General features: G+C 34.6%; 1 protein-coding gene and 1 pseudogene across 1 annotated transcript; both read right to left on the minus strand.

Moving 5' to 3' along the window:
* Nucleotides 1–1592: 1592 nt before the first annotated feature.
* Nucleotides 1593–2173, minus strand: LOC132615828 (uncharacterized). Its single transcript, XM_060330417.1, has 2 exons — nt 1922–2173; nt 1593–1848 (listed from the first exon to the last, which is right to left on the minus strand). The coding sequence occupies exons 1-2, from the start codon at nt 2075–2077 to the stop codon at nt 1753–1755; spliced, it is 252 nt and encodes an 83-aa protein (XP_060186400.1). The 5' UTR covers nt 2078–2173; the 3' UTR covers nt 1593–1752.
* A 7508-nt stretch (nt 2174–9681) lies between these two features.
* Nucleotides 9682–17839, minus strand: LOC132612600 (protein ARV 2-like; annotated as a pseudogene).
* Between the last annotated feature and the right edge of the window lie 1256 nt (nt 17840–19095).

Here is a 19095-nt window from a genome sequence, read left to right on the forward strand (position 1 = left end):
AATATCAAGTAACATCCTGAAAACAATAAGCAAAATACCAAAACAATTAGTTACAAATTTCATGAAATTAGCTTCTAAAAGATTTAAGACAAGTTGGCAAAATCAATCAATTGTTTAATTGTCTCCCTGACCCGTCCGGATTTAAATGGTTAACTTAAGATTATGACTCGCTGGTCGACTTGATCCAACGGGTTGAAGTCAAAATGACCCATCAAGCTATGGGATAAACCAGGTCAAAATAATGTACTCTGACATGTCAAATCGTAACACAAACCCAAATATCAGTAATCATATTTTGAAATTGAGTATTTGAAACATTTTAAGCTAATAATCTTTTTTAAAAAAATACATTAGTTTTTTTTCCCCTAAATAAAGTTAAATCAAAGGTTGGACCATGTTAAGTGGGTTGGATTGGAAATCAATTATCTGGCCATCTTGATTCGACGCGCTATTTAGTCGAGCAAAACTTTCAATGCCTTAATTCCTTTGACCTACTATTAATACAAAGCTGAACAAACACGTCCATTTGACACCTCTAAATTTCAAAAAAAAAATGAGCAAGGCGTTATTTGTGCATTTGCAGGCAAAGTAGTGTTGATCCACACATCTTGTATCCAATCAATCAAGACAAATATCCTCCGAGCTGCATAAAGCAGGGGAACAAGTGCTCTAACCACACCTTCTTGTTGTTGTGGTTGATTTCGTTCCTTTTGCTGAGGTTTTGTTGAAGTTGTCTCATCTCTGGACCTACAGCTAAAGATGCCCCTGACATTGTTCAGTTATGCTTTTACTGCCTGAAGTTTTAGTTCCTATGGAAACCCAAGTTGTATACTAATTAACCTGTCATCCAAAAGCAGAAAACCATAAGTTTTATGTGACGACGGATATTTAGTAAACATTGATGATATCCAATAAAAAACGACAAGTAATTTGTATCACTTGTAAATTACACTGATGGTGGGGTAAGATTATTTTCCTCTGAAGTTGATGGTGGGGTAAGATTAATTATACTATCTCTTTGATATATTATGTTAGACTTCTAAGGAGGAAATAATATTGAGATAAAACAAATTGGAAAAGACTTGAATGGATGCATCAGATAAGTCGTTCATGTCATTACACAAAAATTGCATGTCTATGGTGTTAGACCTGAGCTGGGTATTACTTACGCGGGATTTAATACTAAACATGGTATTACTAACATATTAGTTATGCAGGATTTAACACATGAACAACTTAGCTCCTAACCAGGTATCAAACGACCCCTTAGGGAATTGAATCTGAACACCGTCTTGGAGCCCAACATTATCGATACCTAGATTTTGAATTTCATTTTTGTATATATAATGAAATTTTTAATACAAATACCGAATTTGGACTAAAACTATTGGGTTTAATCGAATCCGTCAGTAACCATCTCTAGCTCCACCCCTGTCTAAACCTTAACTACAAACTTCAAAAGTGGAAGAAAGAAAAATGGGTTTAGAATGGGAAAAAGATTTACTAATTTTTCTCCTCTGTGTGGGAGGGGGTAGGTAAAAACTACAAAACAAAACTCCACTATGAAGGCATTGCAAACATTAAAATCAAGATTGATAGTAAAAGAGTTGCATTCTTATTCCCACAACCGCGGATTACAGCTCTGAAGCAGCAAATTACAACGTGGTAAAAACATGAATTGAAGCAGAAGATGAACACCCTTATACTATACAGATTACATTACAGGACCATTACAACATGGTAATCCTTAGATCAATGGGTGGGTGAAGAAACCAAATGCCTCCAGAGATATTTGCCAGTAGCCATATCCACGCAGGTCCAAAATCCTTTCCCAATGACCCCGCACACCTGATATGATAACCATTAAGATTCAGGATTTAAAAACAGCAAAGTAGTGAACCCTAATAAGGAAAATACCTACCTGGGAGGAGACAGGAAGCGAATTTGAGTCTTCAGGTGAATCGCCGTCGACGTGGTCGGGGTCAACAGCATTAGGCTGGGATTTCAGGTTCCTGAGAACAAAGAATCCCGCCAGAGTTGCAGACAGGAAAATCAGAATAATCCTGAGGGGACACATTCTTTTCTTTCTTTCTCTCTCTATAAGCTAAGCTTCACGTTTTTAGAGAGAGAAAGTATTACTTATTAGAGGAAAAACAAATATGATAGAATGAATTAAAGAAGAAAGTAAGTATACTATGGTCCTTTTTTAAGCAAAGCATAATTCCTAATGCTCCTAGGGGTCGTTTGGTTTGAACACAAGTTAAGATCGGTTGAGATTAATTATATTGAATTAGTTATGTTGGGATAAGTTATTCTGGTATTATTTTTTTTATTAATTATTTGATTTATTGTATTAAAAGTAACATGACATAATTTCTAAGAAAAAGTTATTTGTTTATGAAATTATCCTCCACCTTATGTAGTAGAAAAAGAGTTCGAGAAACCTCAGGGTTATTTTTGTCATTTTCGTTGTTTTAGCATGTGATTGCTATTTCACCCTTTGTCAGAAATAATTTATCCTAACATTATTCTTAATGCTGAAATAACTTATCCCAGGATTAATAACCAAATAAGGGATATAATGATAATAAATTTTTATTTCAGAATTATTTTTTCTTATCCATAAAACCAAATGACCCCTAGTAATTAATTTCTACAAATTGAAGGTACCATTTTATCCCGGTCACGTTCATGCAACACGGCTCCCTCTTTTATTCTTTCTTTTTCTTATTTAGGTTGGGGCAGGAGAACCTTTTTTTTATTATATTGTTTTGTCGGGTAGGAGAATTTCCCCCATCACCCAGACGTAAGGGCGGCTGCTGCTAACCCAAATTGATAGTTGGATATGAGTGGGATCCCACTTATTAGGGGTGTCAAATAGAGTCCGGAACCTAAATGACCCACAAAAAAAAAAAATGAAATGAATCAAAATATCTCAATAAAAAAAAAGTGGTATTAAAGTACCTTGTGTTAAAGGACTTAACCGTAACGGCACGGTTAAGTCCAACAGCGCAGTAATTTACTGCATTGTAGGAAGGCCGTCAAAGGTTTAATAACGTACAAAATTCTTGCATTATTAAAACCCATAAAACTAGGGCAGAAACTCCATTTTTCTAACACTACTCCATTCTCCTCCATTTTCACTCTTTTGCCATACTTTACCCCATCATAAATCATGTCTCAAAATTCCGAATCATCGTAAGTTTATTTTGCAACTTTTTATGGAGTTTTTGTCACATTATCTACATTTTGTACCTTACAAAACTAATGTTATTTGTTATTTTGTTAGGCAGATGGTGGGTGCAAATATTTTTGGTGGGAAGATGAAGTTCCCGTAGATAAAACGGTGGCGGCGAAGTATAAAAAGCCTCCGGTTGATAGAGATACCGGGACTTCACGAAGCAATGTAGATACCGTGAAGTTTGATTTGTAGTGTCAACTTAGGGAAGCTCTAGAAAAAATTGAACTGTTGGAGATGTTGCTAAAAGAATCGGAACAAAAAAAAATATATTTTCAAGGATAATCTTAGAGACTCTCAACGCGAGACAAATCCTTTAAAAGAGAAAGTGAAATTTTGGAGGATGATTTGTGGTCTCTTGTTGTTGTTGTTTGTAATTTTGAAGTGTTGCATTGTCGGCTAGGTTTAATATTTCCTATGTAGTTTGTTTTTATTTTTAGTAGTTTAACTTTTTATGTATTATGTATTTTCTATGTTTTTTTCTAATGAGCATGGGCCCAATTCTTACACTAAAATCTCAATGGATAATTATATTTATATATAGTTTCAAAAATAATATTTTTGTTTGAAATACTAAAATTACCTACTTGTTCCTAGTCTTCTAAGTGATAAATTTACTATAATATTTCGTAATTACCTTCCTTGATAAATCTTTCTTTATAAAGTAAAAGAGGCTGCTATGTTAGAATATATTGATTAATATTTCAAATCTTCTTAAAAATAAAATTTAATTATTTATGAAATCAATTCGATAAAAAGAAAAATAAACAAAAGATTCACAACTCTGCATTTGAATTTATTTTAAGCAAACGTCTATGTAGATTCAAGCATGTACATTTGTTAGTAATATTTTATATAAACAAATTTGTGAGTAATATATAAACGAGGCATATGTTTATCGTTAGTTTTACTTCATTGTCCCTTTTTTATCTCTATTTCTTTAGAATGCAACTCAATATCTTTTCTTCTTGGTTTCTTTTCCTAGTTGGATTGCGCTTCCAAGTTTTCTCTCTCTTTAATTGTGTACTTCAATTATTTGTTATGAAGTAAATATAATTAACATTTCAAACCACAAGGTAGCTAAATGTTATAATGAAAAACATGGTAGATATCTTTGAAATTACCCTATTTATTTTCTTGTTTACTCAAAGCTTTTATTACTCTCTCCATCCCAATTTATATGAAGATATTTGACTTGACACACGGTTAATAATGAAAGAAAGACTTTCGAAATTTGTGATCCAAAATAAGCCATATAAGTAAAATAGAAGTTTAAAGTTAAATTTTTAATAAATTAGAAATGTTTTTTTTTTTGGACTGACCAAAAAGGAAAGTGTAAATAAATTGGGACGGGGGAGTATGTGTATTAATTACAAAAAAAGAAGTTTGACATGTATAATAGACTTTCTAGAAATTTAAATTGTACAAAAGTATTAAAAAAATGAACAAAGAGCTCTTTTGTACTTTTAATTGCACGTGTTTGTAATAGTTGGTGACGTTAGGTTCATAACTTTTTAAGCATTTTAAAAGGACCTCAAAATATTTTAAAATTACCAAAATAAATATTGCATCCTAAGTAATAAAGAAATATAGTAGGGGTAAAAATGACGCATATGAAAAAGTCATAGTACATATACTCTCCTGCAAAAAGTTAGTCAAAGAGGTCACATTACCAAAAAGGGCGTGAAAGTGCCTTTATTTATGTGTAGTACCCTTTAGTAGATGAAGCAATAAAGGATAAAAACAGGAGCGAATTTGGAAGAGGAAACTTTTAATTAGCAAGCCCAGTTATAATCTAACCAAGGACGACAAAACCTATTAGATTGGCCCTCATACATATGGTAATGTATAAATATGCATATATATAGTGTATAAATATAATATCATATAAAGGTGCATATACACCTCTTATACATTGTTATACAATGTATTTCTAACCAAGGTCGACAAAACCTGTTAGATTGGCCCTTATATATATAGTAATGTATAAATATGCATATATATAGTGTATAAATATAATATCGTATAAAGGTGCATATACACCTCTTATACATTGTTATATAGTGTATTTCTGCTACCTCGTATTGTATAAAGGTGTATAAGCAATGTATAAAGATGTATATATAATGTATAATGGTGCATATACACCTTTTATACATTTTTATACGATACATATGCATTCCCTAGAGGACTAATAAAATTCACTTTAACACCACCGTATTTCTACCTAGTTATGCTAGAAACTTCATATACTCAATGAAAGACAAAAGTGAGGCAAAATTAGAACCCGATTGGTTTTTCAATTTCAGATCTGAAAACTGAGAAAATTATTTAGGGTCTTTGGTTCAAATTCTAATACTTTTGGTGAGTTCTAATTGATTTAAGCAACTGGGTTTCAAAGAACAATATGGGTTCCGATTTAGTGGTTCTTCTGTTTATGGTGATTTTGTGTGGTCTGTGTTTTCCCGGTTTCGGATAGTTTAGGATGAAGAAGGTGACGGTGGGATCGGTGGTAGGAGGGTTGGCGAGGGTGGTAGCAATGGCGACACTCATCGTGCGCCACCGAATGCGGAAATCGAGTAAATGGGCATGTAATGCGGAAAAATGGTCGAATTGATCAGCCTCAAAATAAGGATTTGTAAACATGAAGCAGCAAAATGTTTTTATTTATGCTTATCTACACTTGTGTACAACAATTTTACAGTTTATGTTACATTTACCTGTTGTAGTAGATCAGGCAATAACATATTTTATTTCTCAAAATTAAAACTTCTTTTTTTCTTTTTTTAGTTTTTTTATTAATATATATATATATGTTGAGCTACTTTTAGATGTCTTTTGGGTGTCTTGATAGTGTAATTTTTAATAGGCGTTTGGATTTAAAAAAAAACTCCCTTCATTCAAAAAATAAAAATTCACCAGTGTATAATCAAACACAATTTTAGGAATCTTTTTCTGAAAAAATATTCATGTCCAATATAAGTTAAACTCTTCATTTTTTTGGTTTCCATTCGGTGCCCAGTACCTTAATTGGGTGGCCTCAACTAATTCATACACAAGCCGCGTAAAGCCCATCTAAGGTGGAGCTCCGACTAATTTGGATTCACGCCGCATAAAGCTCATCTAAGGGGAAGGCGCTCTCTCTCTAATACAGTCAAACTTCTCTATAATGACAGCGTTTCTCCGAAAATTTCAAGACTGCTATAGTGAGGTGATGTTATGTATGTATACTGCATTTGATGTTTAGATCTCATTTAGCTGTTATAAATAAAAGAACGCAAACAAAATTATATTTCTCATAGTAATATGGTTTGGTCTTGCAAATTTCAAATTTGAATGTAGACTAATTACAACTACTAAAATCAAGGAAATAAGTATCAAATCTATACAAAATCGGTAGATAGGATATAGGTGATTTTGAAAAATTTCAAGACTAAATCAAATTACTATGAGAAATATATTTTTTCCTTTTAGATATTCGTACTTGAAATTTACTATGTTTATAACGTTAATGATGATTACTATAAATATTTTAATATTTTATTTTTATACGTAATATATTTCTTACTAAATATTATTACATAATATTTGAGTATGACTGTTATAGAGAAGTAATTTTACAAAGAGTAGCCACTGTGGATATAGGTAGAATAATGTTATAAAGAAGTAAAATATAACATGAAAAATTAGTTTCGGAGAAAATTAGGCCGTTATAGTGAAATGTTATTATAACGAATGACAATTATAGAGAGATTTAACTGTAATATTTTTTTCCTTACTCATAGTTCGAACCTGAAACCTCTAGTTAGTAAACAACTGTGTCTGAGACAATGGTCGGAAATTTCTGTAAACATACTACTACAACCGGCCTATATCTCATTCCAACCGGCACTCACTGCGCTGTATAAAAATCTAGCATTAAAAAATGGATAAAGGCTACAGATGATGAAGAAGAAGAAATCCAATGCAAATAGAGAAGCTACGAAAAAGACTAATCTTTTCAGCCAAATTAGTGACAGCGAAGCGACAAAAAAGTTCAATGTTTCCAGACACAAGAAGAAGAAGAAATCACTACCTTCTGATCAAATATTCAAAGGTATCTGTTGTGCTTTAACCCTCTCGGTTAAAAAGAAGTGTAACCAAAGCAGGATAGAAGGAAAATGGGACAATAGAATAGCAAAATAAACAAAACAAACGAAGTAACAAGTATTAGTAAAATTGAAGAGATAGGTTACTATGCGAGCTAGAATTTTGAGGTTATGCGTTCTGGATTCTAGAAAAGGATAATATATTTAAGTTTTGAATAATTATTTATACATATCAAGTGAATTTTAAAATACAAATACAAGCCACTAGGTTTTGCTGAACCCATAGGCAGGCTTGTAGATTCGCGGATAGTGTGCAACACTCTCCACTCTGCAACTGGGCATCAAATTTTGATTGTGCCATGTCAGCCGAAAAAAGTACAAAAATGCAGAAAAAAATAAGGCCGGAGTAATAGGTCGCCCGCAAAGGTTGGGTGCGTCATAATTAATCCGAGTATACGTTGGGGATGTATTTTCCCTGATTTTTTTATTAAATTGCAGTTGTGGAGCCCTCAAATAATAATACTACAGAGCAGATGGATGTTGTTGATTGTCAGGTGAGTTTTGATTTCACAGTGTGTAAAGGTATTACTTACAATTGAGTTTAAATTCTTCTTTCTTGTACTGCATGTGTTTTCTATGGTTAAAAAGTTCTATATATATATCTGTGTGTGTGTTTTTCCGAGGGTCCACCGAAAACAACCTCTCTACCTCCCAAGGTAGGATTAAGGTTTGCGTACACTCTACCCTTCCCAGAACCCATTTGTGGGATTTCATTGGGTATGTTGTTGTGCATGTGAGAGAGAGAGAAAGAGCGCTCGAAAGATTTAGACTACTAAAGCACTTGCCTTTGTCATCTCGATCTAGGGTGCCATTGGAATTCACTTCCATGAGGAAATAATGATGGACATCCTCAGCTGGTAACCTGTGAGGTCTCTTTTTCGATTCAAATTTGTTTCAAATGTTTGGGATCTAACCTCCAACTCATACTTTAATATGAAGCATCAAAGTCATGCCAAGGATAACTTGAAATCCCAAAAATTTCTTGTTATCCATTACGACATGAGGAAGGATGATAAGTATAACTTCTATCCTTCTTCTTTATCGTCGGTTGAGGATGTACAATTGTACAAAAACTTGATCGCCCTTCAAGCTGCAAACCAAGCCTTTGTCGAATGTATGGTTGCTGCGATGGGCTGGTTCTTCTCAGAGTTGTTGATCGATTTGACAAACAGCTTCTGCTTTGGAACCCCTCCACAAGAGAATCGGTAAGTAGTACTTCCCCATCCAGAATTTAGACTATTTGAATCTACTTTCGGATTGGGATACGATGCAACTAGTGATGACTATAAGATACTTAAAATTCACCTGAATGGTCAATCTTTTCAAAAACCATCCAGTGAGATTCTCGCGCTAAAAAGTGGTTCTTGGAGAAAAAATTTTAACCCTCCAAATCGCAGTATTATCCCTTTGAGGGATAGCAGTCAGCTTTCGGATCCCTTGGTATTTGTACATGGAGCATTTCATTGGGTTGTGTTCTATTCTGTAGGTAATAATGGAAGAATTCCGTCGGTAGGAACAAAGAGAAGCAGATTTATTGGTTTCTGTTATCATTTGGCCTCATTTAGCATCTCAAATGAGGTATACAGAGAGATATCTTTGCCAGAGCAATTTGGGATGATACTATCGTTTGTATCCCCGAAGTTGGTGTTTCTGTATTGGAAGGATGCTTTGCTTTTATTCTACTTGTAATGAGGGGGGGCAGGGCACTTTTAAGTTGTGGGTAATGAAAGACTATGGTGTCAAGGAATCTTGGACTGAATTGTTAACAATACAACATACCGATCTTTATTCAGCCAAACCGATATTTAGGTTTGCAGATGGTGAAGTGCTACTACGCTGCGGCAGTAAGAAATGTAATGGTTTCGTATTTACGACTTCTAAAGGACCATTTGGATTATGGCCTCGAGCTAATGCCATGGTGCATGGAATTGTTTTTACAGAAAGCTTGATCTCTCCCAGATTACTTATTTAATATTTTCTTATGTATGATTGACACGTTTTATTTTTCCTCTATGTGATCATGTAACAAACTTTTTATTCTTATAAGTTTATCTACTATGCGACAATTTTTGGCTGTTAACCAATGCTGTCAGGGTACTTAAATATGTAAATTTCATTTCAAAAAACTTGCATTCCATGTTCAAATTCACAATCAAAATTAAAAAGTTTAACACCCGAAATTCGAACAGTGCCACATAAATTGGGACACAGGGAGTATCTTTTAATGTTTGAGTTAACATGAGATGTTCTAAAGCTAGATACTGCACACATATTGAATGAATTAAGATTCATTCTTCAACTCATCGAATCAGCATTATCCTATAAAAGCATTAATTGTGGTAATAACAACAGAATAATGCTAATAGATGATTCTCCTGATTAATGTTAAACTACATTCTAAATGAACTGTTATCCAGTGAACATAAATCTCTATTGAAAACGTAAGAAAATAAAACAATTTTATCATAATATGAGTAACTGTGCCCCTCTCCATGTTTGGCGTAGGCACATCCCAGCGATCACCAGACTCAAATTTTCCAATCTGAGAACACCAGCTTGCTTGTTCTAGTATGTTGGACAAAAAAAAAAAAAAAAAAAAGTATGTTGGACAAGCAACAGGTAGGAAATGTTATAGACAAAAAGAACGGCGAGCTTTCAGGGTACCCAAGTCTAATTAGACGATTTTAAATTGCCTTGATTTACACCCCTCAGGAGCAACGCAGGATGGGATCTTCAGCCTAAAACCAACATCTCAACCACAATATATTAGATTCAAAAGTTGTTGAAGATCAAATCAGGGGAACGTGATTTAAGTAACCTCTGTTTCATCACCTGAACCATTTGGCATTTGAAATCACCCTCAAGCCAATGCCAGATGCAACCATTTAATATAACTGCCAAATGACTACCAAAGAACTGGCTTTCGATATGCTCCAAGACTTTGAGTAAACGGGAATTTCATGGCAGGTGCGACAAAGCAGATCCATATGCATCTAATCACGCAGTCATCTGTGATGACTGGTTCACAATAGGGTAAAGTATGTCATCGAAACACAGTACAAATATCAGCTTGCACAAAAAAGATCTTCTTTGATGAAAAAGAGAGTTCCTCCGCAGAAGCAACTCTTTTCTCAAGCACTTGAAACCTCCCAATCAAAAGCTAAAAAAAAAAAAAAAATCCACCATAGGATGTGTACACAAAGCTGTTATGGAGGCAGAATGTTCTTTTTTTTTTTTGGTGGCAACGATTGGCTTATTTGGGACTGTAAGAACACAGAAGCAGGAATAAGAAGGTAGAAGACACCGATAAGCAACTACTTACACCAAGATATGACCCCCTGCCGTCGGATTTGCCTTTTGGGTCGATCTCGTCGCGCGAGGCTTGCCTAGTGCGGGTTATCTCTCCAGTGTGGTTTGCGGGCTATTACACTGGAGCAGGGTTTACCTTGTGCGCACCCGAAAGGTATCGGCGGCGGGTTCCCTTATCATCAAAAAAAAAAAAAAAAAAAAAAAGATGATATGACCCATGAGGACCCATAAATTAATTTTAGGAATATTAGTGATATCTAGTAACCAACCTACAGAACAACTCTATTACTATAATTCTAATCAGAATTCTAGTTCCATATAGCTATCAAGCTAACTCAATGGTTAAGGCACTGCTAACAGTATTATCTTTTAAGGATAAAATGTTTGGCAGCGAGACAGTAACCTACAGGTCTCACCGTAACTCACTCTGCTAATGTTTGTCATACTGATGAAAACCTCTAAATTCTTAGAAAAACATAGAAAACCGATGCCAATGTTAGCTAGGATATCAATCCAACTGTTAAGTTAAGAAGAACACCAAAGCATTAACTCCTCAGAGCAAGGATATAACATCAACACCTCTAGGCTCTGATGAATCCTACCAACCAATACCTGCACACCCAAAGTCACGAAGCATGTATTTTCATCTTTAGACCTTCCGCAGGAACACATCCAATGACACTTAATTCAAGAAAAGTTGCTAAAAGTTACACGAGCAGGCAACTCAATGTCTAAACTACCGGGCAGATCTGGCACATGATCGTATCTACTTCCTGTACATTTTCATTTTTACACCAAAAGACTAAGAGGTTCTGTGCTTTAATATACACATATTTTCTCTTTGCCTACCAAGTACCTCTCATTTGTCTCCCTGGGGCCTAAACAATCTTTTCACTTTTTCACTATGTTTAATGCAATAATTTATGTAGGCAGAGGGCCGCCCACAGTTTAGGGAATATACAAAAAACAAAATAAAATTTCTGCAAAATAGAAGATTGTGTATGTTAGCCTAGATTCAGATTAAACATCAATGACCTAAGTTTCCACATTGGATATGGAAACAGAATGCTCTCATGGACAAGGTTAAATCCCCGCTGTCAGACGAATTTCAAAAACTGACGAATAGTCTAGCGCACATACTTCAAATTTCAAATTAATTTTGAAAAGAACTCCTTACCCAGTAATGCCAGTGCATTAGATGACACGACAAACGTTTTAATGATGAAAACAACAGAAGAGGGAAACTCCAACACCTATAAATAAATGAAAACATTAGTAGAAAAGTATTACTGTGAAACAAGAAAGTTTCCAAGTAATCAATATGTGGCCAAATGACAGCAAGGAACATACCATCATGGCAATAACGAAAATCTTGAAGTAACTTGAAACGAGGATCGAAAGCAGTATATGCTTACATCTGTTGATTTAAAATCCAAGTAAACAATAATCATAATCAACTTCAGCTCCAAAGATGAATATGCTAACTTGACGTCTGAGGAAATAATTTAGACTAAAACCTCTTCACATGAGATATTTTTCCAATTAAATATTAGAGGTAATTATCTGATCCTTAATGACTCCACCTGTGCTAGCCAACCCGAAATAAAAGAGTACGGTAGGTTGACATTCAACGTAAAACTAGTCAATACACAATTGTCCACATAATTTGTGGAACGAAATGAATAGAGAGGATTCAGATAGCCCAATCCAGCGTATCATTCTTCACCACCTAATCCTTGATTTCACAAATTTGTCTGGTAAAATGTAAAAAGAAAGATAGGATTACCAATTCTCTACTAAGTAAGAAAATTAGTGAATTCAAATCTTAGATAGGTTTAGAAAAACTCAACTGACACTAAGAAACTCTAAAGCTCTGTAAAAACCTTAGGCAGTCCTTGTCTGAAGGCTAACAAAATTGTTATACTTAAAATGACTTTTAATCAGCAGATCACATGTACTTATTGATTGTAAAATATATAGAGGCTCAATGCGGTGCTGATAGAGTGGTTAAAGCATACCCAACAGGCAGTTCTGTCCAGAATGTTGTGTAGAATAACAGGTAAATGAAATCGCGTCAAACATTTTTGAACGTCCAAAAGGAGAAAAAGGGACATTATTTTGGGCAAATAGAGTATTAAACGTCATAACAAATATAAACTAACCTATAAGATGAAAGGAAATCTTTACCTTGAATCTCCATTTTGAATTCAGAAACCTCCTTGTGCCAAATAGAATTATACCAAGAAACATGAGATTCCAATAGAAGACTCCCACGAGCACCTAACCACAGCAACCATCACATTATGCTTAAAACAAAGATCTAGATCGACAGGAGGAGCAGGTAGGCAGCGAAATAGAACTAATACAGATTTCAAGTACGCACCTTTCCACAAAGCCCCAGAAATGAGGCAAAGCAAGCAGGCAAACTCCTCTCATCTTGAGTTGTGCATACAGCCAACATTTGGTCTTTACTAGTTAAGGCCATTAAACAATGCATGTCTTAAAGGTTGCCCTCTTTAGTAACAGAGGGCTCTATTTCAATGAACTGAGGGCCAATAGTTACCTCATTTGTTGAAATGTTGAAGTACAGAAAAACTATCTATAATAATTTGTTGAAATACACAAAATATAGATAAATACTCCTTCTGTCCCAATTTGTTTGACACTTTTCGCTTTTCAAGAGTCAAACATCTTAATTTTGACCGTATGTTTGAACATAGAATCGTTAAATTTTTCAAAATAAAATTTACATATTTGAAAACTGCGTAAAAAGTACTATAAGTCACCATCATTAATAATTTAAAATGTTTAAAAGACATGAAAAAATTACGGTCAAAGAACAACTCGTTTGACTCTCGAAAAGCGAAAAGTGTCAAACAAACTAGGACGGAGGGAGTACTTGATATAGATGAATATGAACTAGAGATTAGAAGGATACAAGCATCTAAAATCAGGAAGCCGAGAGATAATTTCCACAACAAGACCTGCATAAACCGAACAAGAAAGAAAATCAAACAAGAAAAAGAGAACAAGATGAGTTTGTAATGCCCCATCTGCATATACATATCAAATAATGAACTAAGAAATATACTAGCAGGTACCTCATCATCCAAAGTCCCTCGAGAGAACCTATTGTAGAACAAGTGTCTGAAGGCTCTAATTTTATGCAAAATCAAGTCAATAACCAATATCTACATTCCAAAACAAACAATTAGGAACTAAACCGAGAATGAAGTCTATACATAGAAATCGCGTTCTTTTTTTCTTTTCTTAAAAAAACAGTTCTTGTATCAATTACCATAAGTTCACATTCAATGTACTCATCAGCAACTGCTTTGCAATTTCCCTGCACCAATGTAGAGCATCCAAAAATCAATGTTACATAAAGAACTACTCCCTCCATCCCAAAATAAGTGTCGTTTTAGCAACAAAAAAAAAAATTGTCCCAAAATAATTGTCGCTTTAGGAATTCGAGACAATAATTAGTACTTAATTGTTTCCAACTATACCCTTATATTAAAGAACTACTTCGTCTTAATGGTGCTCAATTCTCAAGAAACAATCCCAATTTATGTGACACTCTTTCCTTTTTAATCTATCCCAAAAAGAATGTCACCTTTCTATATAAATTAGAAACAATTTAACTTTATAAAATGATTTACAGTCACATCAATATCTAAGACTTATTTTGGACCACAGTATCAAAAGTCTTTCTTTCTTAAACTTTGTATCTAGTCAAATGGTGCCACATAAATAGGAACAGTGGGAGTACCTAGTATTTATTGTTTTTCTTAATAGGCGTGAAAAGAGCTAAAACGACACTTATTCTGGGACAAAGGTAGTAGTAATATATTGGCATTAATAATACTAAGAATGCTATTAATGAAAATTGGAAGGTAAGGAAAGAAAATATATACGCATTTCATGAGGTCTAGCAACCCTGTCAATTTTCCTATTTCTTCTGAAACTGATTCTCCATCTGCTACCCTGCACTCTGCAATGGTTGCATTCTGGTCCCACTGCAATATATAGTAAATAGGTTTTGCAAAATCATAAAGGCTCTTCTACACCCTATTTATCAATTTAGACTACATTAGTTAATTGACTTTAAAGTTAATTCAATTATTTATTCATGAATTACCCTGTTTGGCCCATTTATTTGTTGGTTTTAGATGATTACTATTATTAAAATTAGGTTGCAAGAAGTATTTTTCCCACAACTTGCAAAATTTCAATGGCGAAAAAGGCTGTGTTAATCCCTAGAACGAAAGAATCTTTGGACTCTTTTTAATTTCCTCTTACCTATTGAAATTACGCGGAGAAAAATCACATATGAAAATATGCAAGAGAAAAATTTATCGAAACAAAGTCATAAAGCAATTTTTTTACACCCATTAAACCCATATTTCCTCCCTTTTTTTACACTCACTTAGATTGCACGATGAAATTTATAAGCAAGCATAAGATACGAAAGTTGAATTCAACCACGCGTTGATGATGTTGCGGGATTATTTTGTAATTTTTATCTTATGTGTATATTCAGTTGTTATTTTCGGCATCTGATTAATGAATTTCTGACTAGTTAGCAAAATTCATGAATAGAATCTTGATGTGACTATGAGACTCTCAAGAGAAAAGTTAGGTACCTGAGATTAATGAAATCTCGAAGAACTATGTCAGGAAAAAAAAATGAAATTAATATATAACAAACGTTTATGAATATAATATAGCGTAGAAAAATTGTAGAATATTACGAGAATATGAAATCTAAACCTATTGAATAATGCAGTTATATAAATGATTTGTCAAAATGGAATCACAATAAATGTTTTGGATCGATAAATTAATGTGAAACCAAATGATAATGTCAAATTAATGGAAGAAAAATCATGAGGTCTCTGGTTTAGATGTTAGTAGTCGGAAAAAAAAAAAAAAAGAGCATCTATCTAACTGAAACATCTCTACAGTGAGAAAATGGTTGGATGAAGAATCAGTTTCGGTGTTGCAGGCTCTTAACCAAGAGGATTCCCAGGCCACCAACTACAAATGTTGAGATGAGAGCTTTGGTTCTTGAGTCAATCTTCTCGGTCTTTCGCTGTCCGCGCGCGGTGCCTAACCCAGTATTCTTCAACTTTCTACACTCATGTTAAGAAAATCATTAGCATAGTCAAGCAAACTAAACGGTGCACAGAAGGAGAAAAGGGCAGAAGACTAAGGGGAAATCAGTCATAATATTTTCCCCTTTTCTTTTATGCAGGTGTTTCAATAAGAAAAGCATCAAGAAGATGGCTAGTTACAAGAAACAAATAGATGCAAGAGAGAACCTCTACAAAGTGTCGGTCTAGGACAATGTTACTCCTTTTGTTGGTACCATACACAATCATAAAACTATCAAATTATGGGTTTTCAAATCCGTCATAAAATCTCAAAAGAGACCTCCGAAATAGACCAATTCAAGTATTAGATATTTAACTTCCAGAATTAGCCAAAACTGACTACAAAGTTGAAACAGAAGCATAAATAAGGAAGGGAAGAGTGCTGACATTGCCTTGGCATCAAAGAAGGGAAGAGGATGAATATCAAGGGAGAAGGCCTGAAGTGACTCCACGGATACACTAAAGATGCAGCTGTCCTGCTGTTTTTGCACGGCGAGGAAGGCCATTGTGAAACTTGAAGAAGGAGCATCAAGAATGACCACAAATTTTCCATTTCCCAGGCCAATCAAAATGGGGGAATAAGGCCGAAATTGGAGGGTGGGGCATCGATCTTTAAGAGATGGTGATACGGACCAGGTTTGAGAAACAATATCATAACCATACAAGCGCAGGTCACGGGCGAACCAATAGAATGTATTGTTATGGAAGACCGTTCGGAAATTATTGATAGCTTGGAATAGTGGAGCGCTGTCAGGATGAGAGAACCAGCGAGCAAAGGAGGGATCAGGGGCGAACCTCAACGTTTTCGAATGAAAATTGAAAAACATGAGAGGGCGTTCAGGGGGGTCATAAAAGACAATATCGGTGGGCTCACCGTCTTCTCCTTTGACAAAAGCAGCATCAAAAGGATCATAGTCATGAAAATCTTCGACATCGGGATCTAGGTAGTGCCAAGTTTTGTCTTGGATGTCGTAAACTTCACCACACCTGTCCCAATCTGGGGCAAGTTCCTCGTCCTCATCTGGGGGACGATAGTCAGTGCCAAGAAGAGCATATAGTTTTTTTCCACCAACGGCAGTGAAGAAGGGTGATGCACGGGGAATTTTCATGGAAGAAGATACGGTTTCCCAAACCGTAGGATCATCACTACTCATGTTATGCTTGATCAACTCGTTACAAACGCGTGTCATCCCCTCACTATTCAACTTGACTCCGCCAATCCAGTAGATGTCATCACCAATAATGTCCCAGCTTCCTGCCCGTCCAAATCTTTCATGACAGAGCACCGCAAAAGGAGAAATCGTTTTTCTTCTGCCCCCCAAGGTATTCTCAAGCTCCACGCGATACCACATATCCTCCTTATCTCCCATAGCACGGAAAATCACAGCAAACCTTCCTACTTCCATTGCACAGCACCATTCCTTGTCCTCCTCGTCTCAACACTTATACTTGCCTTTTCCTTTTCCCTTTCCAAACTAAATTAGGGTTGGCCCAACCCTTAACTTATAAAACACAACCCCCCAACAAACCTTAAAAGTATTTAAAAGTTTAGAAATTGTCAAAAACAACCATATGCAGTTCACGTGAACATATCCTCCATAATTGTTTTTAGGATGTTTTCCTTTCTTGTGATTGATAAACCTTAGACTACGTTATTTAATTGACTTTAAAGTTAATTCAATTATTTGCCCTGGTTGGCCCATTTATTTGTTGGTTTTAGATGATTATTATTATTAATAAAATTAGGTTGCAAGAAGTATTTTTCCCAGAACTTGCAAAATTTCAATGGCGAAAAAGGCTGTGTTAATCCCTGGAACGAAAGAAGCTTTGGACTCTTTTTAATTTCCTCTTGCCTATTGAAATTACGCAGAGAAAAATCACATGTGAAAATATGCAAGAGAAAAATTTATCGAAACAAAGTCATAAAATAATTTATTTATTTTTTGTAACAAAAGAAGAACATCGACTATCTCCGTATTTCATGTAAAATAAAAATCGTTGCAAATTTATCAACCGAGGTTATTAATTACTACCCTCTATCACTTCCTAACTTCTCTCTTTTTTACACCCATTAAACCCATATTTCCCTCCTTTTTTTACACTCACTTAGATTGCACGATGAAATTTATAAGCAAGCATAAGATACGAAAGTTGAATTCAACCACGCGCCGATGATGTTGCGGGATTATTTTGTAATTTTTATTTTATGTGTATATTCAGTTGTTATTTTCGGCATCCGATTGATGAATTTCTGACTAGTTAGCAAAATTCTTGAATAGAATCTTGATGTGACTAACAGACTCTTAAGAGAAAAGTTAGGTACCTGAGATTAATGAGATCTCGAAGAACTATGTCAGGAAAAAAAAATGAAATTAATATATGACAAACGTTTATGAATGTAATATAACGTAGAAAAATTATAGAATATTACGAGAATATGAAATCAGAAAAATTATAGAATATTACGAGAATATGAAATCTAAACCTATTGAATAATGCAGTTATATAAATGAGTTGTCAAAATGGAATCGCAATAAATGTTTTGGATCGATAAATTAATGTGAAACCAAATAGATAATGTTAAATTAATGAAAGAAAAATCATGAGGTCTCTGATTTAGATGTTAGTAGTCGGAAAAAAAAAAGCATCTATCTAATCTTTGCGGGGCTGAGTTACCCGATAATTATACTGATGAGAGGTATCTAGTAAAATAATTGAGGTATGTGTAAGCTGGACAGATCACCGTACTATCATACAAAAAAGTATACGTATTATAACTTTTTCCCTTTGTCAATGTCTTTTAGAGTTTTACCGATGAGTTTTCCTAGTAAAGGTTTCCAACGAGGTCCATTGCATATTTACCTCATTAGGATTTTTTCCCCCAATGAGCTTCTTCATATAGAAGTTTTAAGAAGACATATACGATGCATATCAAATGAAAGTGTTACGAGTAAATTGAATAAAACGTCCATGTAATACTTTCATTTCTTTCTTATGCTGAGAACCTGTGATATCTTCCACGAGACATCAGAGGAACACTAAGAATGGAGAGACTCCAGGTTCCCTCCTTTAGGATTAGACCTAAGAAACACTCAGGGTAGTACTTTGAACCACCTTGAATTATGTATAATTACAAGGGTACTTTGTTCCCTTTTTTGGTGCTCCATACTCTAGCTACCAGAACTTATTATCAGTGTATTAAGCTTTGAGTCCTGTCCTTGGAGGTTTAGGTTATGTCCATCTC

Source organism: Lycium barbarum, chromosome 10, assembly GCF_019175385.1.
Source record: "Lycium barbarum isolate Lr01 chromosome 10, ASM1917538v2, whole genome shotgun sequence".
NCBI lineage: Eukaryota > Viridiplantae > Streptophyta > Magnoliopsida > Solanales > Solanaceae > Lycium > Lycium barbarum.